This window comes from Ranitomeya variabilis, chromosome 2 (genome assembly GCF_051348905.1).
Source record: "Ranitomeya variabilis isolate aRanVar5 chromosome 2, aRanVar5.hap1, whole genome shotgun sequence".
In the NCBI taxonomy this organism is placed as follows: Eukaryota; Metazoa; Chordata; class Amphibia; order Anura; family Dendrobatidae; genus Ranitomeya; species Ranitomeya variabilis.
Window position 1 is genome coordinate 193,207,262 of NC_135233.1, and position 25,262 is coordinate 193,232,523.

The following is a 25,262-nucleotide window of genomic DNA, read 5'->3' on the forward strand; positions in this document are numbered from 1 at the left end:
TGAGATTGCAGCCATGGCAATCCAAGCACCAACACATCATGTAGGTTATACAGCACAAGAAAGCGAATAATCTCCTGGTGATCCGGATTAATCCGCATAGTTACTTGTGTCCAGTATTGTGGTTTATTGCTAGCCAATGGGGTGAAGTCAATCCCCTTCAGGGGTATAGGAGTTTCAAGAGGCTCCAAATCATACCCACAGCGTTTGGCAAAGGACCAATCCATAAGACTCAAAGCGGCGCCAGAGTCGACATAGGCATCCGCGGTAATAGATGATAAAGAACAAATCAGGGTCACAGATAGAATAAACTTAGACTGTAAAGTGCCAATTGAAACAGACTTATCAAGCTTCTTAGTACGCTTAGAGCATGCTGATATAACATGAGTTGAATCACCGCAATAGAAGCACAACCCATTTTTTCGTCTAAAATTCTGCCGTTCACTTCTGGACAGAATTCTATCACATTGCATATTCTCTGGCGTCTTCTCAGTAGACACCGCCAAATGGTGCACAGGTTTGCGCTCCCACAGACGCCTATCGATCTGGATAGCCATTGTCATGGACTCATTCAGACCCGCAGGCACAGGGAACCCCACCATAACATCCTTAATGGCATCAGAGAGACCCTCTCTGAAATTCGCCGCCAGGGCGCACTCATTCCACTGAGTAAGCACAGCCCATTTACGGAATTTCTGGCAGTATATTTCAGCTTCGTCTTGCCCCTGAGATAGGGACATCAAGGCCTTTTCCGCCTGAAGTTCTAACTGAGGTTCCTCATAAAGCAACCCCAAGGCCAGAAAAAACGCATCCACATTGAGCAACGCAGGATCCCCTGGAGCCAATGCAAAAGCCCAATCCTGAGGGTCGCCCCGGAGCAAGGAAATCACAATCCTGACCTGCTGAGCAGGATCTCCAGCAGAGCGAGATTTCAGGGACAAAAACAACTTGCAATTATTTTTGAAATTTTGAAAGCAAGATCTATTTCCCGAGAAAAATTCAGGCAAAGGAATTCTAGGTTCAGATATAGGAACATGAACAACAAAATCTTGTAAATTTTGAACTTTCGTGGTGAGATTATTCAAACCTGCAGCTAAACTCTGAATATCCATTTTAAACAGGTGAACACAGAGCCATTCCAGGATTAGAAGGAGAGAGAGAGAGAAAGGCTGCAATATAGGCAGACTTGCAAGAGATTCAATTACAAGCACACTCAGAACTGAAGAAACAAAAAAAAAATCTTCAGCAGACTTCTCTTTTCTCTCCTTTCTCTGTCAATTAATTTAACCCTTTGTGGCCGGTCAAACTGTTATGGTTCTCAATGGCAAGAGAACATAGCCCAGCAAACATAAGAACTAGCTCTTGGAAGGATGGAAACTAAACTGACCATGAACTAAACCTGCCGCACAACTAACAGTAGCCGGGTAGCGTAGCCTGCGTTTTATCCCTAGACGCCCAGCGCCGGCCGGAGGACTAACTAATCCTGGCAGAGGAAAATATAGTCCTGGCTCACCTCTAGAGAAATTTCCCCGAAAGGCAGACAGAGGCCCCCACAAATATTGGCGGTGATTTTAGATGAAATGACAAACGTAGCATGAAAATAGGTTTAGCAAAATTGAGGTCCGCTTACTAGATAGCAGGAAGACAGAAAGGGCACTTTCATGGTCAGCTGAAAACCCTATCAAAACAGCATCCTGAAATTACTTTAAGACTCTAGTATTAACTCATAACATCAGAGTGGCAATTTCAGATCACAAGAGCTTTCCAGACACAGAAACGAAACTACAGCTGTGAACTGGAACAAAATGCAAAAACAAACAAGGACTAAAGTCCAACTTAGCTGGGAGTTGTCTAGCAGCAGGAACATGCACAGAAAGGCTTCTGATTACAATGTTGACCGGCATGGAAGTGACAGGAGCAAGGCTAAATAGCGACTCCCACATCCTGATGGAAACAGGTGAACAGAGAGGATGATGCACACCAGTTCAATTCCACCAGTGGCCACCGGGGGAGCCCAAAATCCAATTTCACAACAGACAACCATAGAGGTCTCCAGTAGACCTCTGGTTGTCATGTCAACACACCGGTGACCTGCGATCACGTGACGGGGTCACTGGTGGGCGGATTTCTGGCGCAATTGCTGGAAGCACTTGATAAATGCTCACAGCACATTTAACGGGTTAATAGCTGCGGGTGGATTGCGATTCTACCTGCTGCTGTTTCGGGCACATGTCAGCTGATATGTGCCAGGAAAGTTGTGGGCTCAGCGCCGGAGCCCACATCAGAGGGAGGTTGTCAGACATCGGCGTACTATTACCCCCGATGTTGGAAAGGGGCTAAATGTCCAGCTGTAGCAAGGTGGCACGGGGTGGTAGTCATGCCCAAGTCTATTAAAGCAACAGTCCATAAGCACCCCGGCCCCTTGCACATAGAAAGACAAAGTCCTGATCCTGCAGCACAGTCAGTTACCTCTATCAAAGGATTGCTCTCTGCACTGGAAACATCCTCAGATAAACCACAGGTCACGATTCTGTCCAACGTTAGAAAACTTTTAATGAACAGGAGGTAACAAGAGGAAAATAAAGTAATGTTTCCTGCGCTATCCCTGTGACTCCATGAGCTGGTCCAGCATCACCAGCTCCTATCTGGGTTTGGGAGCCACAAAAGTCCTTCTGGGGACAGTCCCACAACACTAGGGCCCGTCCACACTGCCAGGCAGTCCTTGGCAGTCAGTGTCCCCCTCGACCGGGGTACCCTCTGCTCTTGGCAGCGGAGCACATCCTGCCTCAGGCAAGCCTGCCCAGGCTCTGCTGCAGAAGCAGGCACTTCCTGTCCAGTCAGCCTGCTGGACCGACCCCTCTTTTTAACCCCTTCTATCCCTAATCTCAACATATGCAACAGATAACATATTCAGTATGGTTTGCACAATACATTGATAAAACACTAATACTTGACTTATACACTAACACAGGGGTGAACCATCAGGGTGCCGCATGGGACACTCATATAATGTCCAGGAGAGAGGAGGTTCGTTAGGATCCCCGCCCAGGGCTGCCCCTAGAAATTTCGGGGCCCCATACTGGCAAATTTTTTGGGGCCCCCTTGAGACTCCGCCCAGGCTCCACCCCTCGAACTGTCCACAGTCCCACCGCTCTCTCTTGGAAAAACTCCACTTCTCACCTATCACACATTAACAGTTCCCATCACTAGATCACACATATAGCCGGCAACTTTTGTTTTGGCCAAAAGATTTTTTTAAGCCGCAACCATAACACGGTAGACACTTTTGGCCGGGACCTACTCTGCTGTAATCTATTAAATATTTGCTAAAATATGCAATGCAATTTAGGTATATTTTTATTTATTTTTCAATTTTTAAAATGATCAATAATCTCACATACAAGGAACAAATACCGCTGCACCATGTCCAGACCACATATTACCACCAGTGACCGAATAAAATCACATACAAAGAACAAATACCACCGCACCATGACCAGACCACATATTACCACCACAGTGATCGAATAATATCACATACAAGGAACAAATACCACTACACCATGACCAGACCACATATTACCACCACAGAGTGACCGAAAAGCACATACAAGGGACAAATACCGCTACACCATGACCAGACCACATATTACCACCACAAAGTGACCAAATAGCACATACAAGGGACAAATACCGCAACACCATGTCCAGACCACATATTACCACCACATAGTGACTGAATACTACAATACTGATCAGTAATAAAAAACCCACAATACTATCACCATAAGTACCATTGAACACAGGAGATCTGTACTTAGTATGCAGTGTCTGTGTACAGGTAATAGTGATCACTGGTGGTATTATACATAGGAGCTCTGTATATAGTGTATAGGTAATACAGTGATCACTGGTAACATTATACACAGGACCTCTGTATATAGTATACAGTAAAAGAATCGTGCTCCCAACATAGTTGTACCAAAGACCATCACAACAGAGAGTATTGCAAATGAATTAATATTTAATTATTTAGTGGCAAAATATCAAACCATCAATATAAAAACATATAAAATCAAGATAATATTAGTATGTATATACTTAAAAAACTGTTTGTGCACATATCAATTTATATCATATGGCAGGCATATTATATATCATATACAGTAATACCCGTAAGGACTGTATATATTTGTCCTAGCAAGCACCCTATATAGCATATGAGTAAAAAAGTGCTATAAACAAAAGGACACTTTTTTTTATATTATATGAAAAGTGCATACACTGTGCATACATCAATAATTAATCAAGTGTAAGAAAAAACACTAAAAGGTGCATATAGTGCAAAAATTGTGCAATCTATAAGGTGCTATGAGCGAATAACATACAGAGTCACTTACTTACAATATATGGGATTCGTTATAAGGACTGCCAATTGATATGGTGCACCCCGACGCGCGTTTCGGATGCACTGTTCCTTCGTCAGGGGGTCAGCTCTTTGTGGTGCTATCACCACACTATTGGCACATTTGGTGATTTCCGGGTATTGTAATATCTATTAATAATAATTCTATATATCAGTGATTGTCTATGATGCCTCGGCATCACTAGTGTGTTTTATTAATCAATATAGTATACAGTGTATAGTGTCAGTGTATAGGTAACACACTGACTCACCAGTGACGTCTCTAGGTGAAGTCCTTCATCTTTCAACTTTCATCCAGCACAGACCGCCGTCACTTCTTCCAGACAGGGCTCGTCTCTGCAGGAAATAACACAGTTATCTCGAGCTCCGTTTGCAGAACACATTACTTAATTTTTCCCAACTTCTACATTACACCACATGAAGAAAAAAAGGCGACATAGTGTCACTCTACACAGTAACAGGACCGCCCCCCCATTTTAACCAGTATCCTCAAAAAATAAAATAAATACGTCCCTGCAGTAATAATATCCCTTTAATTAGCCCGTATGGTAACAATATTCCCCATCCTGGCCCCCGTGTGTCTCATTCCTGGCTCCAGCCATATGTTCTCACATCCTGCCCTCATGAGTATCCATTCTGCCCCATATGATCTCCCCATCCTGCCCCATCTGTCTCCATCCTGCCCCATGATCCTGCACAATCTGTCTCCAATCCTGCCCCCAGTGTCTCCAATCCTGCCCCCAGTGTCTCCAATCATGTCCCCATGTCTTTCATCCTGCCCCGTATCTCCAATCATGCCCGTATCTCCATTCTGCCCCCAGTGTCTCCAGCATTCTGCCCCCAGTGTCTCCAGCATTCTGCCCCCAGTGTCTCCAGCATTCTGCCCCCAATGTCTCCAGGATTCTGCCCCCAGTGTCTCCAGAATTCTGCCCCCAGTGTCTCCAGGATTCTGCCCCAGTATTCTGCCCCCAGTGTCTCCAGGATTTTGCCCCGTGTCTCCAGGATTCTGCCCCCAGTATTCTGCCGCCTGCATCTCCAGGATTCTGCCCCCAGTGTCTCCAGCATTCTGCCCGTGTCTCCAGCATTCTGCCCCAGTGTCTCCAGGATTCTTCCCCCAGTGTCTCCAGGATTCTGCCCCCAGCGTCTCCAGCATTCTTCCTCCCCCTCCGTGTCTCCAGCATTCTTCCTTCCCCTCCGTGTCTCCAGCATTCTTCCTCATACCCCCGTGTCTCCAGCATTCTTCCTCCCCCTCCGTGTCTCCAGCAATTCTTCCTCATACCCCCCAGTGTCTCCAGCATTCTTCCTCATACCCCCAGTGTCTCCAGCATTCTTCCTCTCCCCCCGTGTCTCCAGCATTCTTCCTCCCCCCATGTCTCCAGCATTCTTCCTCATACCCCCGTGTCTCCAGCATTCTTCCTCTCCCCCCGTGTCTCCAGCATTCTTCCTCCCCCCGTCTCCAGCGTTCTTCCTCATACCCCCGTGTCTCCAGCATTCTTCCTCTCCCCCCGTGTTTCCAGTATTCTACCTCATACCCCCGTGTCTCCAGCATTCTTCCTCTCCCCCCGTGTCTCCAGTATTCTTCCTCATAACCCCCGTGTCTCCAGCATTCTTCCTCCCCCCCGTGTCTCCAGTATTCTTCCTCATACCCCCCATGTCTCCAGCATTCTTCCTCCTACCCCCGTGTCTTCGGCATTCTTCCTCTCCTCCCCGTGTCTCCAGCACTCTTCCTCCCCCCGTGTCTCCAGCATTCTTCCTCTCCCCCGGTGTCTCCAGCATTCTTCCTCCCCCCGTGTCTCCAGCATTCTTCCTCCTACCCCCGTGTCTCCAGCATTCTTCCTCTCCCCCCGTCTCCAGCATTCTTCCTCCTACCCCCCCATGTCTCCAGCATTCTTCCTCTCCCCGTGTCTCCAGCATTCTTCCTCCCCCCGTGTCTCCAGCATTCTTCCTCATACCCCCGCATCTCCAGCATTCTTCCTCTCCCCCCGTGTCTCCAGCATTCTTCCTCCCCCCATGTCTCCAGCATTCTTCCTCATACCCCCGTGTCTCCAGCATTCTTCCTCTCCCCCCAGTGTCTCCAGTATTCTTCCTCCTACCCCCGTGTCTCCAGCATTTTTCCTCTCCCCCCGTGTCTCCAGTATTCTTCCTCATACCCCCCGTGTCTCCAGCATTCTTCCTCCTACCCCCGTGTCTCCAGCATTCTTCCTCTCGTCCCCGTGTCTCCAGCATTCTTCCTCCCCCCCGTGTCTCCAGCATTCTTCCTCTCCCCCCCGTGTCTCCAGCCTCCAGCATTCTCCCCCCCCCCCCGTGTCTCCAGCATTCTTCCTCATACCCCCCCCATGTCTCCAGCATTCTTCCTCTCCCTCCAGCTGCCCCGGGGCCCCATGGATCACCGCGTACAAAAAAACACACGAGTTGTTCTTACCTGGCCGTGCTCCTGCGGTGGGCGAAGCTCCCGAGTCCACGCAGCTGAAGCATGCACTCGCCGGCGGCTGACAATGATGTCAGACACCGGCGAAGGGTGCGCTGCGGCTGAAGTCAGCTGCCAGCCTCCAGTTGGCTGGCGGTTGTTAACTATTGATGTGCGGGCCCGCACCCGCACATCAATAATGTTGAACTGCTGCAGCGCCTGTGGGAGGGGCCTGGTGAGCAGATAAGACGGGGCCCGATGCGGGCCCCCTCTGCCCACCGAGCCCCATACGCCAGTCAGGGCAGTACTACCCTGATGGCGGCCCTGTCCCCGGCACCTCCTTACACAGCCACTGAATTCTCTTTCTCTGTCTGTGGGTCTGGAGGCAAGGAGCGCCAGAGAAGTGTTTGTGTGTAACTGTGCTGGACACTGCTGAGTGGACAGATCCCAGCAGTCATATGGACTGTGCTATATGTTATCTTTTTGTTTCCCATTTTTTGCCAGAAAGGCCGTGTTTATTATGTTCAACCCTGCACTGGTTTACGCCGTGATTTAAATAAACAAGCAGAAGAAATGTTCCTGTGTCCAACTCTGTGAGCAGCTGAGTGAGTCGACCTACCACACCCTGGTATATACTTCTGAAGAATGCCTCCGTGGCATGTCCACCACAATGAAAGATAAAACACTTGTCATTAGAGTTGAGCGACTTTCATTTTTTTAAGATCGAGTCGGGTTTTGTGAAACCCGATTTTGTCCAGAGTCGAGTCGAGTGCAGTCGGCCGATTATCGCTAAAAGTCGGGGATCGACCGAAACACGAAACCCAATGCAAGTCAATGGGGAAGCATAGTCGGCAGTGAGTGGAGGCCAGGAAAACACCTACAGTGCCCATTTTAATGCCAAAAACATCCATTCTTGTTTCTGAAGCTTGTCAATCTTAATTAACTTTATAATAATAGTTGGGCATAGGGAATTGGGGGTCATTTGGCAAAAGTTGTGGGGGGAGTAGGGCCGGCTCAAGTTTTTCGTGGGCCCAGGAAATGCGGACTACGTCACGGCGGTGTTGCAGGGAAAGGTAAGTATTTCAACGTTGCAAGTGCTGTGATCCTGAGCAAGCAGGGGGGGCCCACTCGTTCGCATTGGCACTGGCACAGGGCCCCTCAAAGTACAGCGATGTGTGTTTGCATGGCGGAGGCGCCTCCCACCAGCAGCGACACTTTTGCGTACTCTGAGGGGCCCTGTGCCAGTGACGTCGCCAACGAGTATGCCCCCCCACCTGATGAAGGAACCTGCACTTTCATCTGCACCTTCCTCTCTGTCCCTGTGTAAGGTGGTATAACATGCGGGAAGGGGAACCTTACTTTCAGCAGGGTCAGATTCTGGCTGTGTAGAGTATAAGGGGAATGTAGTGGTCTAGGTCAATGTACCAGCAGACTCATCTAGCAGTGGCTGGGCAATGGGCAGGATGAGGAGGAAACAGATATAGGGCCAAAGAATAAAGTAGGCTAAATGCAGTTCAAAATTGGTAACAGGACTAAACAGGCGGCATTGCTTTGTTCAGTGGAGTAGCAAACCCAAGAGCAGCAGACACTGTTTCAAGGGCATAACCACACTAGTAGGCCAAATGCAGTTTAATATCTGATAGTATAGGGCGAAAGCCAGAATGTGGAAGCTCAGCTTTGTTCAGTTGAGGACAACACCAGGCAGGGGCAGACAGACACCTTTAGTAGGCCGGAACAGCCAATTGCATTTTTAAAAATGGTAATTTGGAACTGAAGGTAGAAGCTCAGCTTTATTCAGTTGAGGACAACACCAGGCAGGGGCAGACATTCACCTTTAGTAGGCCGGAACAGCCAATTGCATTTTTAAAAATGGTAATTTGGAACAGAAGGTTGAGGCTCAGCTTTATTCAGTTGAGGACAACACCAGGCAGGGGCAGACAGACACCTTTAGTAGGCCGGAACAGCCAATTTTTAAAAAAAACAGCAGTTAGTAAGAGGCAGAAGGTAGAAGCTCAGCTTTATTCAGTTGAGGACAACACCAGGCAGGGGCAGACAGACACCTTTAGTAGGCCGGAACAGCCAATGGCATTTTTAAAAATGGTAATTTGGAACTGAAGGTAGAAGCTTAGCTTTATTCAGTTGAGGACAACACCAGGCAGGGGCAGACATTCACCTTTAGTAGGCCGGAACAGCCAATTGCATTTTTAAAAATGGTAATTTGGAACAGAAGGTTGAGGCTCAGCTTTATTCAGTTGAGGACAACACCAGGCAGGGGCAGACAGACACCTTTAGTAGGCCGGAACAGCCAATTGCATTTTTAAAAATGGTAATTTGGAACAGAAGGTTGAAGCTCAGCTTTATTCAGTTGAGGACAACACCAGGCAGGGGCAGACAGACACCTTTAGTAGGCCGGAACAGCCAATTTTTTTAAAAAACAGCAGTTAGTAAGAGGCAGAAGGTAGAAGCTCAGCTTTATTCAGTTGAGGACAACACCAGGCAGGGGCAGACAGACACCTTTAGTAGGCCGGAACAGCCAATGGCATTTTTAAAAATGGTAATTTGGAACTGAAGGTAGAAGCTCAGCTTTATTCAGTTGAGGACAACACCAGGCAGGGGCAGACATTCACCTTTAGTAGGCCGGAACAGCCAATTGCATTTTTAAAAATGGTAATTTGGAACAGAAGGTTGAGGCTCAGCTTTATTCAGTTGAGGACAACACCAGGCAGGGGCAGACAGACACCTTTAGTAGGCCGGAACAGCCAATTGCATTTTTAAAAATGGTAATTTGGAACAGAAGGTTGAAGCTCAGCTTTATTCAGTTGAGGACAACACCAGGCAGGGGCAGACAGACACCTTTAGTAGGCCGGAACAGCCAATGGCATTTTTAAAAAAGGTAATTTGGAACTGAAGGTTGAAGCTCAGCTTTATTCAGTTGAGGACAACACCAGGCAGGGGCAGACATTCACCTTTAGTAAGCCGGAACAGCCAATTGCATTTTTAAAAATGGTAATTTGGAACAGAAGGTTGAGGCTCAGCTTTATTCAGTTGAGGACAACACCAGGCAGGGGCAGACAGACACCTTTAGTAGGCCGGAACAGCCAATTGCATTTTTAAAAATGGTAATTTGGAACAGAAGGTTGAAGCTCAGCTTTATTCAGTTGAGGACAACACCAGGCAGGGGCAGACAGACACCTTTAGTAGGCCGGAACAGCCAATGGCATTTTTAAAAATGGTAATTTGGAACTGAAGGTTGAAGCTCAGCTTTATTCAGTTGAGGACAACACCAGGCAGGGGCAGACATTCACCTTTAGTAGGCCGGAACAGCCAATTGCATTTTTAAAAATGGTAATTTGGAACAGAAGGTTGAGGCTCAGCTTTATTCAGTTGAGGACAACACCAGGCAGGGGCAGACAGACACCTTTAGTAGGCCGGAACAGCCAATTGCATTTTTAAAAATGGTAATTTGGAACAGAAGGTAGAAGCTCAGCTTTATTCAGTTGAGGACAACACCAGGCAGGGGCAGACAGACACCTTTAGTAGGCCGGAACAGCCAATGGCATTTTTAAAAATGGTAATTTGGAACTGAAGGTTGAAGCTCAGCTTTATTCAGTTGAGGACAACACCAGGCAGGGGCAGACATTCACCTTTAGTAGGCCGGAACAGCCAATTGCATTTTTAAAAATGGTAATTTGGAACAGAAGGTTGAGGCTCAGCTTTATTCAGTTGAGGACAACACCAGGCAGGGGCAGACAGACACCTTTAGTAGGCCGGAACAGCCAATTGCATTTTTAAAAATGGTAATTTGGAACAGAAGGTTGAAGCTCAGCTTTATTCAGTTGAGGACAACACCAGGCAGGGGCAGACAGACACCTTTAGTAGGCCGGAACAGCCAATGGCATTTTTAAAAATGGTAATTTGGAACTGAAGGTTGAAGCTCAGCTTTATTCAGTTGAGGACAACACCAGGCAGGGGCAGACATTCACCTTTAGTAGGCCGGAACAGCCAATTGCATTTTTAAAAATGGTAATTTGGAACAGAAGGTTGAGGCTCAGCTTTATTCAGTTGAGGACAACACCAGGCAGGGGCAGACAGACACCTTTAGTAGGCCGGAACAGCCAATTGCATTTTTAAAAATGGTAATTTGGAACAGAAGGTTGAAGCTCAGCTTTATTCAGTTGAGGACAACACCAGGCAGGGGCAGACAGACACCTTTAGTAGGCCGGAACAGCCAATGGCATTTTTAAAAATGGTAATTTGGAACTGAAGGTTGAAGCTCAGCTTTATTCAGTTGAGGACAACACCAGGCAGGGGCAGACAGACACCTTTAGTAGGCCGGAACAGCCAATGGCATTTTTAAAAATGGTAATTTGGAACTGAAGGTTGAAGCTCAGCTTTATTCAGTTGCAGCTTCTTGGCAATAATATAAAGAAGACGAGACAGGACAACACTCGTTGGATGCCATATCTGTGTTTTCACTGGAAAAAAAACTGTCAGTTAACTACTTGTAGGAGAAAGTTTTTGTAGCTGGAGGCCACTTTTTGTATTGTACCAGTTTTCTGTTGTATGTTTGGAACTGAAGGTTGAAGCTCAGCTTTATTCAGTTGAGGACAACACCAGGCAGGGGCAGACACCTTTAGAAGGACGGAACAGCCAATTTTTTTAAAAACAGCAGTTAATCAGAGCCAGAAGGTAGAAGCTCAGCTTTATTCAGTTGAGGACAACTTGAACTAGGGACTGCAGACAGACTTTGCAGGCTGTCCCCTGTGTGGACCATGCATCCAATACATTAACCCATTTAGCCACAAAGGACACGTAACCTTCCGTGGCCAGGCCTACAGGTCCATGTGTCTGTTGTCAGGTATACCTTTGGACTGACAAATTGACAGAATGCAAGGACAATGCGGTCTTTAACATGCAGGTGGAGGGGTGGGATGGCTTTTCTCGCAAAAGAATTGTCAACTGGGTAGCTCATAGCGTGGTATATCGTAGTTCATCCTGGCTTTATTAATATTAAATTAAATAAAAAAATAGGCTCTAGGCACTTTATTATTGGTTCCAGGGGTACACGGGCAGCAGTGGTCAGGTGAGTGGAGGCCTAGTGGAAGGAGGGACCTTAGACAGGCTTCGAAGGCCTAACATAATAAAATGGGCTGGCGGTAGGCACTTTATTATTGGTTCCAGGGGTACACGGGCAGCAGTGGTCTGGTCAGTGGAGGCCTAGTGGAAGGAGGGACCGCAGACAGGCTTCAAAGGCCTAACATAATAAAATGGGCTGGCTGTAGGCACTTTATTATTGGTTCCAGGGGTACACGGGCAGCAGTGGTCAGGTGAGTGGAGGCCTAGTGGAAGGAGGGACCGCAGACAGGCTTCGAAGGCCTAACACAATAAAATGGGCTGGCTGTAGGCACTTTAAAATTGGTTCCAGGGGTACACGGGCAGCAGTGGTCTGGTCAGTGGAGGCCTAGTGGAAGGAGGGACCGCAGACAGGCTTCGAAGGCCTAACACAATAAAATGGGCTGGCTGTAGGCACTTTAAAATTGGTTCCAGGGGTACACGGGCAGCAGTGGTCTGGTCAGTGGAGGCCTAGTGGAAGGAGGGACCGCAGACAGGCTTCGAAGGCCTAAAATAACAAACAATAGGCTCATGGCAGTTTTACAGCGGTTACATGGATACACGGGCAGCTTGGTGGTGAGTGGAGGAGTATTTAAAGTAGGGACCGCAGACAGGCTATCAAAGGCCTAAAATAACAAACAATAGGCTCATGGCAGCTTTACAGCGGTTACATGGATACACAGGCAGCTTGGTGGTGAGTGGAGGAGTATTTAAAGTAGGGACCGCAGACAGGCTATCAAAGGCCTAAAATAACAAACAATAGGCTCATGGCAGCTTTACAGCGGTTACATGGATACACAGGCAGCTTGGTGGTGAGTGGAGGAGTATTTAAAGTAGGGACCGCAGACAGGCTATCAAAGGCCTAAAATAACAAACAATAGGCTCATGGCAGCTTTACAGCGGTTACATGGATACACAGGCAGCTTGGTGATGAGTGGAGGAGTATTTAAAGTAGGGACCGCAGACAGGCTATCAAAGGCCTAAAATAACAAACAATAGGCTCATGGCAGTTTTACAGCGGTTACATGGATACACGGGCAGGCAGCTTGGTGGTGAGTGGAGGAGTATTTAAAGTAGGGACCGCAGACAGGCTATCAAAGGCCTAAAATAACAAACAATAGGCTCATGGCAGTTTTACAGCGGTTACATGGATACACGGGCAGGCAGCTTGGTGGTGAGTGGAGGAGTATTTAAAGTAGGGACCGCAGACAGGCTATCAAAGGCCTAAAATAACAAACAATAGGCTCATGGCAGCTTTACAGCGGTTACATGGATACACAGGCAGCTTGGTGGTGAGTGGAGTAGTATTTAAAGTAGGGACCGCAGACAGGCTATCAAAGGCCTAAAATAACAAACAATAGGCTCATGGCAGCTTTACAGCGGTTACATGGATACACAGGCAGCTTGGTGGTGAGTGGAGGAGTAGTGCAAGGAGTGTCTGTCCCAGTACTCCCAAAATATAAATAGATGTTAATGTCTCGCAAAACAACCAAAACAAAAAAAAAGGTGGCATACTTAGGTACAGGGGTGGGCTCATCTACTGAGTTTCTGACATAGTAATTTGGCAGTAACTATTTAATGGTGCCAATATAGGACACAGACACAGACTACTTTAAGTTGCATCATAGATGTCTACAAATTTGTATTGTCAGTGCCAGACATTGAATGATGTCAGCGAATAGACTAAAGATTGGTGGAGCTGTGCGACATAATTTTGCACGTGGTAGAGCACATTTTGAGCTGGGGTAGGGGGGAACTCTCTTGAGGCCGGCGGGACCGCCCCAGGGCCCCTCATGTTACAACGGTGTGTCTGACGTTGGGTGCGCACCACCACCGCCAGAGACACTACATTGTACTATGAGGGACCCAGTAGCAATGCCGTCAACCAAAAGCGAGCACAACCACCTCTTCAGACAAACAGCAGTCTCACGGGTGCTTGCGCCAAGTCGCGATACCACGGCCCCGTGTGGGGAGTTTTGCCATTTAGGGAGGTGTAAACATGTCGTATGCTGTACAATCAGCTGCAGCAAATTAGACATTAGAAAAGTAATTCACAGGCAAGAGCTTTTCATAGGAAAGCTAGGTGTCGGCCGGGCAAGGTGGGGCAAAAGATTTCGAAATCCAGTTGTGGTTCATTTTAATGAATGTTAGATCGTCAACATTTTGGGTAGCCAGACGAGTCCTTTTTTCGGTTAATATTGAACCTGCAGCACTGAATACTCTTTCTGATAGGACACTTGCTGCCGGGCAAGCAAGCTCCTGCAATGCATATTCTGCCAATTCTGGCCAGGTGTCTAATTTGGAGGCCCAGTAATCAAATGGGAATGACGGTTGAGGGAGAACATCGATAAGGGATGAAAAATAGTTAGTAACCATACTGGACAAATGTTGTCTCCTGTCACTTTCAATTGATGCAGCAGTACCTGTCCTGTCTGCGGTCATAGCAAAATCACTCCACAACCTGGTCAGAAAACCCCTCTGTCCAACGCCACTTCTGATGTGTGCACCCCAAACACTCCTAGTCTGCTGCCCCCTGGAGCTCGTGTGAGAACGATCACGTGCGCTGTGTGCTGGGAATGCCTGAAGCAAACGGTCAACAAGAGTTGATTGTTTGGTTGCTAATATTAGTTCCAAGTTCTCATGTGGCATAATATTTTGCAATTTGCCTTTATAGCGTGGATCAAGGAGGCAGGCCAACCAGTAATCGTCATCGTTCATCATTTTCGTAATGCGTGTGTCCCTTTTTAGGATACGTAAGGCATAATCCGCCATGTGGGCCAAAGTTCCAGTTGTCAAATCTCCGGTTGTGATTGGTTGAGGGGCAGTTGCAGGCAAATCTACGTCATTTGTGTCCCTCAAAAAACCAGAACCCGGCCGTGACACGCAACCAATTTCCTGTGCCCCCGGGAAAGGTTCGGCATTAAAAATATACTCATCCCCATCATCCTCCTCGTCCTCCACCTCCTCTTCGCCCGCTACCTCGTCCTGTACACTGCCCTGACCAGACAATGGCTGACTGTCATCAAGGCTTTCCTCTTCCTCTGGTGCAGACGCCTGCTCCTTTATGTGCGTCAAACTTTGCATCAGCAGACGCATTAGGGGGATGCTCATGCTTATTACGGCGTTGTCTGCACTAACCAGCCGTGTGCATTCCTCAAAACACTGAAGGACTTGACACATGTCTTGTATCTTAGACCACTGCACACCTGACAACTCCATGTCTGCCATCCTACTGCCTGCCCGTGTATCCTCCCACAAATAAATAACAGCACGCCTCTGTTCGCACAGTCTCTGAAGCATGTGCAGTGTTGAGTTCCACCTTGTTGCAACGTCTATGATGAGGCGATGCTGGGGAAGGTTCAAAGACCGCTGATAGGTCTGCATACGGCTGGCGTGTACAGGCGAACGTCGGATATGTGAGCAAAGTGCACGCACTTTGAGGAGCAGGTCGGAGAACCCAGGATAAGTTTTCAATAAGCACTGCACCACCAGGTTTAAGGTGTGAGCCAGGCAAGGAATGTGTTTCAGTTGGGAAAGGGAGATGGCAGCCATGAAATTCCTTCCGTTATCACTCACTACCTTGCCTGCCTCAAGATCTACTGTGCCCAGCCACGACTGCGTTTCTTGTTGCAAGAACTCGGACAGAACTTCCGCGGTGTGTCTGTTGTCGCCCAAACACTTCATAGCCAATACAGCCTGCTGACGCTTGGCAGTAGCTGGCCCATAATGGGACAACTGGTGTGCAACAGTGTCATCTGCCGATGGAGTGGTTGGCAGACTGCGTTCTGTGGAAGAGCTGTAGCTTCTGCAGGAGGACGAGGAGGAGGAGGAGGAGGGGGTGCGAACGCCTACAGCCAACTGTTTCCTAGACCGTGGGCTAGGCACAACTGTCCCTAAATTGATGTCGCCTGTGGACCCTGCATCCACCACATTCACCCAGTGTGCCGTGATGGACACATAACGTCCCTGGCCATGCCTACTGGTCCATGCATCTGTAGTCAGGTGCACCTTTGTACTCACAGATTGCCTGAGTGCATGGACGATGCGCTGTTTAACATGCTGGTGCAGGGCTGGGATGGCTTTTCTGGAAAAAAAGTGTCGACTGGGTAGCTCGTATCGTGGTTCAGCGTACTCCATCAGGGCTTTGAAAGCTTCGCTTTCAACTAACCGGTAGGGCATCATCTCTAACGAGATTAGTCTAGCTATGTGGGCGTTAAAACCCTGTGTACGCGGATGCGAGGATAAGTACTTCCTTTTTCTAACCAGAGTCTCATGTAGGGTGAGCTGGACTGGAGAGCTGGAGATCGTGGAACTTTCGGGTGTGCCGGTGTACATGGCAGACTGAGAGACGGTTGGAGACGGTATTGTTTCCGCCAGTGCCCTAGATGCAATATTTCCTCCTACAAAACTGGTGGTTCCCTGACCCTGACTGCTTTTGGCTGGCAAAGAAACCTGCACAGATACTGCCGGTGGTGCGGAAAATGGTGGCCTTACAGCGACGGAAGGGATGTTGCGTTGCTGACTAGCTTCATTGGCCGAGGGTGCTACAACCTTAAGGGACGTTTGGTAGTTAGTCCAGGCTTGAAAATGCATGGTGGTTAAGTGTCTATGCATGCAACTAGTATTTAGACTTTTCAGATTCTGACCTCTGCTTAAGCTAGTTGAACATTTTTGACAGATGACTTTGCGCTGATCAGTTGGATGTTGTTTAAAAAAATGCCAGACTGCACTCTTCCTAGACTCGGATCCCTTTTCAGGGATTGCAGACTGAGCTTTAACCGGATGGCCACGCTGTCCTCCAACAGGTTTTGGCTTTGACACGCGTTTTGGGCCAGATACGGGCCCGGCAGATGGAACCTGTTGCGATGTTGATGCCTGCTGCGGCCCCTCCTCCACCTCCGCTTCTGAACTACTGCCGCCTGCACCCTGTTCCCCCAATGGCTGCCAATCGGGGTCAATAACTGGGTCATCTATTACCTCCTCTTCGAGCTCGTGTGCAACTTCGTCTGTGTCACTGTGTCGGTCGGTGGTATAGCGTTCGTGGCGGGGCAACATAGTCTCATCAGGGTCTGATTGTGGATCTGTACCCTGAGAGGGCAATGTGGTGGTCTGAGTCAAAGGAGCAGCATAGTACTCTGGCTGTGGCTGTGCATCAGTGCACTCCATGTCAGAATATACTTGTAATGGGCATGGCCTGTTAAATGTTTCACTTTCTAAGCCAGGGACGGTATGTGTAAAGAGCTCCATGGAGTGACCCGTTGTGTCGCCTGCTGCATCCTTCTCTCTTGTTGTAGTTTTTGCTGAGGAGGACAAGGAAGCGACTTGTCCCTGACCGTGAACATCCACAAGCGACGCGCTGCTTTTACATTTACCAGTTTCGGAAGAGGAGGCAAAAGAGCTAGAGGCTGAGTCTGCAATGTAAGCCAAAACTTGCTGTTGCTGCTCCGCCTTTAAAAGCGGTTTTCCTACTCCCAGAAAAGAGAGCGTTCGAGGCCTTGTGTAGCCTGACGACGAAACTGGCTCCACAGCTCCAGACTTAGGTGGAATATTTTTATCCCCACGACCACCTGATGCTCCACTACCACTACCATCATTACCAGCTGACAATGAACGCCCACGACGACCTCTTGCACCAGACTTCCTCATTGTTTTAAAATCTTAACCAAAGTAACTTTATTTGTTGCTGTCAAACAACTTACACGGTGAGCTATAACTTCAGTATGATTTCAATATCCCTTAACAGGTTGGTGAGACCACAAGGAAAATCAGGCACAATGTTACACACTCTGTTTTCTGTGGCACAAAATCACAGAGATGACACACACGCAGGACTGTCACTCAAGCACTAATGTCAATATTAATCTCCCACCTAATTTATTTTTTTTTTTTTTCAGGGAGACTTTAGAAACCAAATAATATTAAAAAAACCAAAAAAATAAATAGGCTTTCTATGGCCCACTGAATGAGAGAGAGGTGGCACACCCAGGAGTCAAGACTGGCACACAAGCTGAAAGGGCACTCTCCCACTGTTTTTTTTTTTTTTTTTTTTTTTCAGGGAGACTTTAGAAACCAAATAATAAGAAAAAAAATAAATAAATAAATAGGCTTTCTATAGCCCACTGAATGAGAGATAGCACACACAGCAGTGGCACACAAGCCCTGACTGAGGCCAATATTTTTCTACCACTGATTGATGTAGTGTTTTTGTGTTGAGGTAGATTTTAGAACACAAATCAAGGAAAAAAAAAAAAATGCTTTCTATGGCCCACTGAATGAGAGAGGTGGCACACCCAGGAGTCAAGACTGGCACACAAGCTGAAAGGGCAATATTACTCTCCCACTGTTTTTTTATGTATTTTTTGTTTTTTAAGGGAGACTTTAGAAACCCAATAATATTTTTTAAAAAAAATAAATAGGCTTTCTATGGCCCACTGAATGAGAGAGGTGGCACACCCAGGAGTCAAGACTGGCACACAAGCTGAAAGGGCAATATTACTCTCCCACTGTTTTTTTAAGTTTTTTTTTTTTATTTTCAGGGAGACTTTAGAAACCAAATAATATTAAAAAAACCAAAAAAATAAATAGGCTTTCTATGGCCCACTGAATGAGAGAGAGGTGGCACACCCAGGAGTCAAGACTGGCACACAAGCTGAAAGGGCAATATTACTCTCCCACTGTTTTTTTTTTTTTTTTTTTTTTTTCAGGGAGACTTTAGAAACCAAATAATAAGAAAAAAAATAAATAAATAAATAGGCTTTCTATAGCCCACTGAATGAGAGATAGCACACACAGCAGTGGCACACAAGCCCTGACTGAGGCCAATATTTTTCTACCACTGATTGATGTAGTGTTTTTGTGTTGAGGTAGAATTTAGAACACAAATCACAGAAAAAATAAATAGGCTTTCTATGGCCCACTCAGTGAGAGATGGCACACACAGGGATGGCACTGTAGCAGAAATGCCAATCTTAATCTCCCACAAAAAAAAAAAAAACAGGGACTGTCCTACAATTACTATCTCCCTGCAGTAATCTAAGCCAGGTATGGCAGGCAGCAATAGGAGTGGACTGATGCACAAATTAAATAAAAAGTGTGGACAAACAAAAAAGATAGCTGTGCAGAAAGGAACAAGAGGATATGTGCTTTGAAAAAAGCAGTTGGTTTGCACAGTGGCGTACACACAGCAATACAGCTATCACGGAGCCTTCTAGGGCAGCCCAATGAGCTACAACGCTGAGGAAAAAAAAAAAAAAAAATAGCTTCCACTGTTCCTGCACACCGAAGGTGGTGTTGGACAGTGGAAATCGCTACAGCACAAGCGGTTTGGTGGTTAGTGGACCCTGCCTAACGCTCTCCCTGCTTCTGACGAAGCGGCAGCAACCTCTCCCTAAGCTCAGATCAGCAGCAGTAAGATGGCGGTCGGCGGGAACGCCCCTTTATAGCCCCTGTGACGCCGCAGACAGCAAGCCAATCACTGCAATGCCCTTCTCTAAGATGGTGGGGACCAGGATCTATGTCATCACGCTGCCCACACTCTGCGTTCACCTTCATTGGCTGAGAAATGGCGCTTTTCGCGTCATTGAAACGCGACTTTGGCGCGAAAGTCGCGTACCGCATGGCCGACAAGCACAGGGGTCGGATCGGGTTTCATGAGACGCCGACTTAGCCAAAAGTCGGCGACTTTTGAAAATGATCGACCCGTTTCGCTCAACCCTACTTGTCATGCTTTATATTTCTTCTGTGATGCCCTGCTCTACGGGAAAACGTTTGCAAAATTTGCTGCGCTGTTAAATACAGTGAAAAAAGGTGTGAAGTTGCAAAACAATGGAGAACAACATGAATTAACATATTTAGACCTTCATAATGTCCCAGAGGGCCATGGCTGCAGTTGGTGTATATTCTCAGTTTTCTCAGTGCATTTACTGAACATGTTCACATATTGTGATGTTGTCATGCCGCTGTCACTCCCCGCGCCCTGTCATACTTACCTGTCCTCGGCGTCCCGGCGCGACTCCTCTGCTGCAGCGTCTTCACTCCAGCGCTCGCTCCCGGCTTCTGCTGCTCGTCGGGTGCGCGCGCACGCCGCGTTCAGCTCTGTGCGTGTGCACCTCTAGTTCCCCTGCTGGCGCTCCTTCCCATCCTCTCCATCTTCCTGGAGGGCTGTAACCCGGAAGCGTTCTCCGCGCTGGTATGTAAACCGCTTCCTGCTGCCCCTCTGTGCCTGATGTTCATTTGTGCTATCAAGTGCTCCTGGCCACCCGTGGTCTCTGTGCGTGCCTAGCCCTCTGACTTTGGGTCTCTTCTTTTCTCTGCAGTGCCTTGCCTGTTTCCTGTGTCCCTGCCGTGTTCCCATCAGTTCCTGTTTCTCTGCAGTGCCTTGCCTGTTTCCTGTGTCTCTGCCGTGTTCCCATCAGGTCCTGTGTCTCTGCAGTACCTTGCCTGCTCCTGTGTCCCTGCCTTGCTCCCGTCATTCCCTGTGTCTCTGTAGTGTTCCTGCCAGTCCCTGTGTTACTGCAGTGTTTCTGCCAGTCCCTTCGTCTCTGAAGTACCTTGCCAGTCCCTGAGTCTCTGCCTTGTTCTCGTCGGTCCCTGTGACCCTCCAGCACTCCCGTGGGTCCCAGTGTTGCTGCAGTGTTCCCGCCAGTCTTTTGTCTCAGTCATACCCGCCAGTTTTGTGTCTCTGCAGTTCCCACCTATCCTGAGTTCCTGCCGCCTTCGCCAGCCCGTTGTCTTCCCCTTTATTCCATCTTGGTCCTCCAGCTTCCGTGGCGATAGTCCCTCACAGGCCTGCCCCTAACTCTCCCTGTATAGGGGCGGTGCATCTGGTCAGCTCGCCTGTGAGGGGATCGTCATCGCGGTCCAGAGGGTCCACTTTTCGTTTTTTTTCTACGAATCGTCACAGATGTAAACTCAACTTTACACCCCACCAGTGGTAGACTGAGGAAAAATAAATACAAAGCAACAAAAAACTATTCCATAAAATGCTCTTGATGTTTTTGTATAAAAGGCAAGACCTTTTTCTACAAATGCTTGCTATGGTAGAGAACCCACACTTAACAATTCTGCTTATCATTATACAGCTCAGGCAAAAATTAAGAGACCACCACATCAAGACCCTGTCATGGGCAGCCCAATCTCCAGACCTGAACCCCATTGAAAACCTCTGGAATGTAATCAGGAGGATGACGGATAGTCACAAGCCATCAAAAAAAGAAGAACTGCTTAAAGAAGCAGTGTGAAAGACTGGTGGAAAGCATGCCAAGACGCATGAAAGCTGTGATTACAAATCATGGTTATTCCACAAAATATTGATTTCTGAATTCTTCCTGAGTTAAAACATTAGTATTGTTGTTTCTAAATGATTCTGAACTTGTTTTCTTTGCATTATTTGAGGTCTGAAAGCACTGGGGTTTTGTAATTTTGACCATTTCTCATTTTCAGAAAAAAATACAAAATTTATTGCTTGGAAATTCGGAGACATGTTGTCAGAAGTTTATAGACTAAAAGAACAATTTACATTTTACTCAAAAATATACCTATAAAGAGAAAAATCAGGCAAACTGAACATTTTGCAGTGGTCTCTTAATTTTTCCCAGAGCTGTATATTTATAGTTTTATTTTTGGTGTAGTAGTAGTGCTGATTAATGACACACCATTACCCATAAGTTTGTAATTTACTCTAACTTCACAAATTTAATGATCAGGATCAATATTGTAATGTTTCCTTCCTGATTTAGACAGAAATTTATGCAGCAGACTACAAGACAGAGCATGTAGATCGAGAACGTGTGAAAACAGAAAATGCAAAGCTAAAGAAGAAGGAAAAAGAAATGAAAGAGCAAATGTTAGTCCTAAAAGAACAGGTAAACATAACTATTGTGAAATAAATGTTTCAGAATATAAAATAAATTTCTTTCTGGAGCCCTTAGGTGAAGTTCACATTTGCATTCGGGGCTTTGCGGAGGGTTACGTACGTCCTCCGTTAAGCCCAGACTACTTCCGCATACTTCTGCATACGTCCTGCGTACCTATCTTTAACCTTGGGCACACAGGACATGCGAATGTATGCAGATGTGTTGTTTTGACGCGTCCGCCAACCGCACGGGAACGCAAAACTACTCGTTCGTTGGGTGAAATGATTTTTTTTGTGCCGCATAAAAGTTAATCATTCTCAGCGGTACATCGTTCTGTGTAAACTTGACTTCTGTTGTCCAGTACAATGGTGGCCTATGCGCACAGAACTATCTGCTATAGATTGTCCTGTACACATTTGAAGCCAGTTAAAACTGTGTAAATAGGCTATTATATGACCACCGATCAGTCCTTTAGCGCCTTAGGTTGGCCTGTATAAACGGTCTTTTACATCTCATTCAACATGTAGAACCTTATTGCTTGAGTCTGGTGCAAAACTGAGGGGTCCCCTAATAAAAGCCAGGGCAGCTGGCCATTAGAGAGTGCAATTTGTGCCATTAACCCTTTAGGAGACTTGAAGTCATTTGGTAGCATGACCAATAGACAAAAGGAAAGATCAACGCTGCAAAGGACAATGGGGTTGGGAGAGATGGTGGGAACAGGGAGGAAAAATAAGAGGTGAGACGTGTGACATCTTCCCGCTTGCACATACGACTTGTTATTTTGTCTTCCTGGCAGAATGCTTCCTTCCATATTTCACATTGGTTTGTTGTTCCCACAGCTGAAGGTGTATGAAGATGATTTTCGGAAAGAGCGCTGTGACAAGCAAATCTTGCAGCGTCTTCTAAAGTGCCGCAACATTTCACGTGACCCAATACTTGTACATCGCTGCAATAATGTGACCCACAAAGGATCATTTAATAGCATCAGAAGACTTTCCAGAAGTGGAAGCAACAGGGAGGAGATGGCAAGGAACATGGAGGAACCTGCTGAAAAAAAACATATGGTGTTTTAGAAAATGATACTGCTACTGTGCCAAACAAAAAATGTACCTTTTTTTTCCCCCAGACTGATGGCGTATTGCAAATGTCACTACTTGTAAGTGCCTGATGTATACATTTTAACTTCAGAAAAGTTTTAGTCTAACAAATACAATACAAAATGGACAATTATTTTCCTGCTCCCGATAAAATAAATAGTGGTTCCTTAACTATCTCATCTCTAAAGCTAGGGGTGTCCTAGCTATCCCTGGTCCCCGGATTACTTCTAATGGTAAAGACACAGGGACCACATGCCTTACTGACTTACTCCTGAATCAGCCCTTATGTGTCTCCTTCCCCACCCACGGAAATGGGGAGTTGTAGTGTACAAACATACACAAACCAGACTAACAATAAAAGACGTATAGGGATAAAAGAAAATAGCAATCATACAAATATCTACTCACATACAACAGAGTGTAACACTGGGATGGAAAAGAGGGAAAAAACAAGTAGTAGAGGATGAAAATATACACACAAACAAATCACCACGCAACAGTCTTCTGAACAACACTCCCAACGCCTCCTTAAACAACCATCACCTCCAACTCCAGAACCAGGCAGTAAGAAACTAACACTGGCAATCCCTGACTGTGAGTATGTGTCGCCACAGAGGTGCTGCACCTCATCCAGAGGTGTGGGACTCCGCTCTCGGGCAAGGAGAGGGCACTACCCAGGACCCACACACTTGCATTCAACATCCCATCACCTCAGCCTGGCAAGTTGGGCAGACCCTAGAGAATGGGGTGGGATCTCACTCAGGCAATAAGGGTGGTGACAGTTGGAGGGGAGTGTGTAGTCATTCTGTGGGGAGGAGGAGAAGAGAGCAAACGTGAGGAGTCTGTGAGAGGAAGTAAAAGGAGTGAGACATGCAGAATGGAGCTCCCAGAGAGAGGGAGTTAGAGAAAGGTGAAGCTACAGAAGGAAGAGAAAGAAGGGGTCCTAGGGTCACGGGTAGTGAGGAATCCACCTGTGGGGCCCGCATCCACGCTGATCATCACCAGGTGGAGGGACCAGGTCAGAGAGGGGGAACCGGCCCCCCAAGACTAGTGGAGGACTACAAGGCTTAGCTAGCAAACCGGAGGCTGTGGTATATGTATGTGCCACAGCCACATCTACACACATTCACTGAAAAGGCAGCCACATAGGACCAAGGGGACTAGACAGATGTCGCCCGACAAGATCCAAGGCTGCTGGCTTGGGACACTGTGTGTGAAGGCGCAGGAGAGAACAAGGCCAGCGCAGAGAGACAGCCAGGAAAGGAACATAAGAACGGGGTTCTGGCAAAGTGTACCCCAAATTACCTGAGAGCTGGCTGGACCACAGACCCAGAGGACACAGCCCCTGGCTGGGGACTGCATCTTAGAACTGTTAGTAAAGGTGTGGAAACTGCACTCTGCTGTGTCCTCTGAATTATTACTGCTTCACCTGCCCTGCACTACAACATCCATCATCACATTTAACACCATCACTGCCCTGGGGCCTAGCTCTACCCGTGGAGAGCTGAAACATCTCTGCTGCATCACCAACTGCCCCAGTGGATCTGAACTGCAGCATTGGCCATATTATCATAGCCAAATACCACGGGTGGCGTCACGAACAATACCCTTATAAAATGTATTTCCCCTTTCAATTCATTGACTCTTTTATTGGACACCCAGGGCCACGGACCGGGTCACTGCTGCCGTGACCACATCCCTTTAAGAATCAACCCGGTACCGAGTATCCCCATGGCCCTTGCAGGCGCTTCAAGTACATAGCAGAGGAGAGTGGCTAACACTGAACAGCTGAGAGTGTCAAAGCAGAAAAGCTCCAGGAGCTCTCAACTGAGAAGATTAACCCCTGCACTTCTAGCAGAAACCTGCATAATTTAATATGAAGGTAAAGTGATTTTAATAAGGGCAGGAGAACGAGAAATAAGACACCACAGTCTTCTCTCTGTCGTGATAAACCCGTGACAGTAATTTTTTTTTTTCTAAAATTAAAAATTTGATCTATTTATGACTAGCCAATAAACTATGTACTGTATGTGAAAAAAATGGGTTTATATGTGTGCGTTAATCTATAATTATATGGACATTACACTCAAATACATAGGTTCACTGAATTTACAAAGATATAAATTCTGAAGGGATATTTCCATCTCACAATAACCCTAATAGGATAAACTTGTCAATAACCAATACCTTGTAAGGCTGCAGAACATTATGATTTACAACATTCTCCACACATCTTTCGTACTTCATGTCAGAAATACCCGTGGCAGACCATGAACAAAACCAAATATCTATGGAAAAATTGCTATGCCAATTTGGATTTTTGTTAGGCATTATGTAATTTACATTTACTTATAGAAAAAAAAGGCTAT

The 25,262-nt window shown here is 46.9% G+C and overlaps 1 protein-coding gene across 1 annotated transcript in view; it reads left to right on the forward strand.

Moving 5' to 3' along the window:
• The window catches only part of LOC143804851 (uncharacterized), a 79,167-nt gene extending 54,241 nt beyond the window's left edge, over positions 1–24,926 (forward strand). The window contains exons 7-8 of the mRNA XM_077283354.1: positions 21,680–21,805; positions 22,636–24,926. Of these exons, the coding sequence (XP_077139469.1) occupies positions 21,680–21,805; positions 22,636–22,869 (360 nt within the window). The 3' untranslated portion in view covers positions 22,870–24,926. The remainder of the gene's footprint in view (positions 1–21,679; positions 21,806–22,635) is intronic.
• The last annotated feature ends 336 nt before the right edge of the window (positions 24,927–25,262 follow it).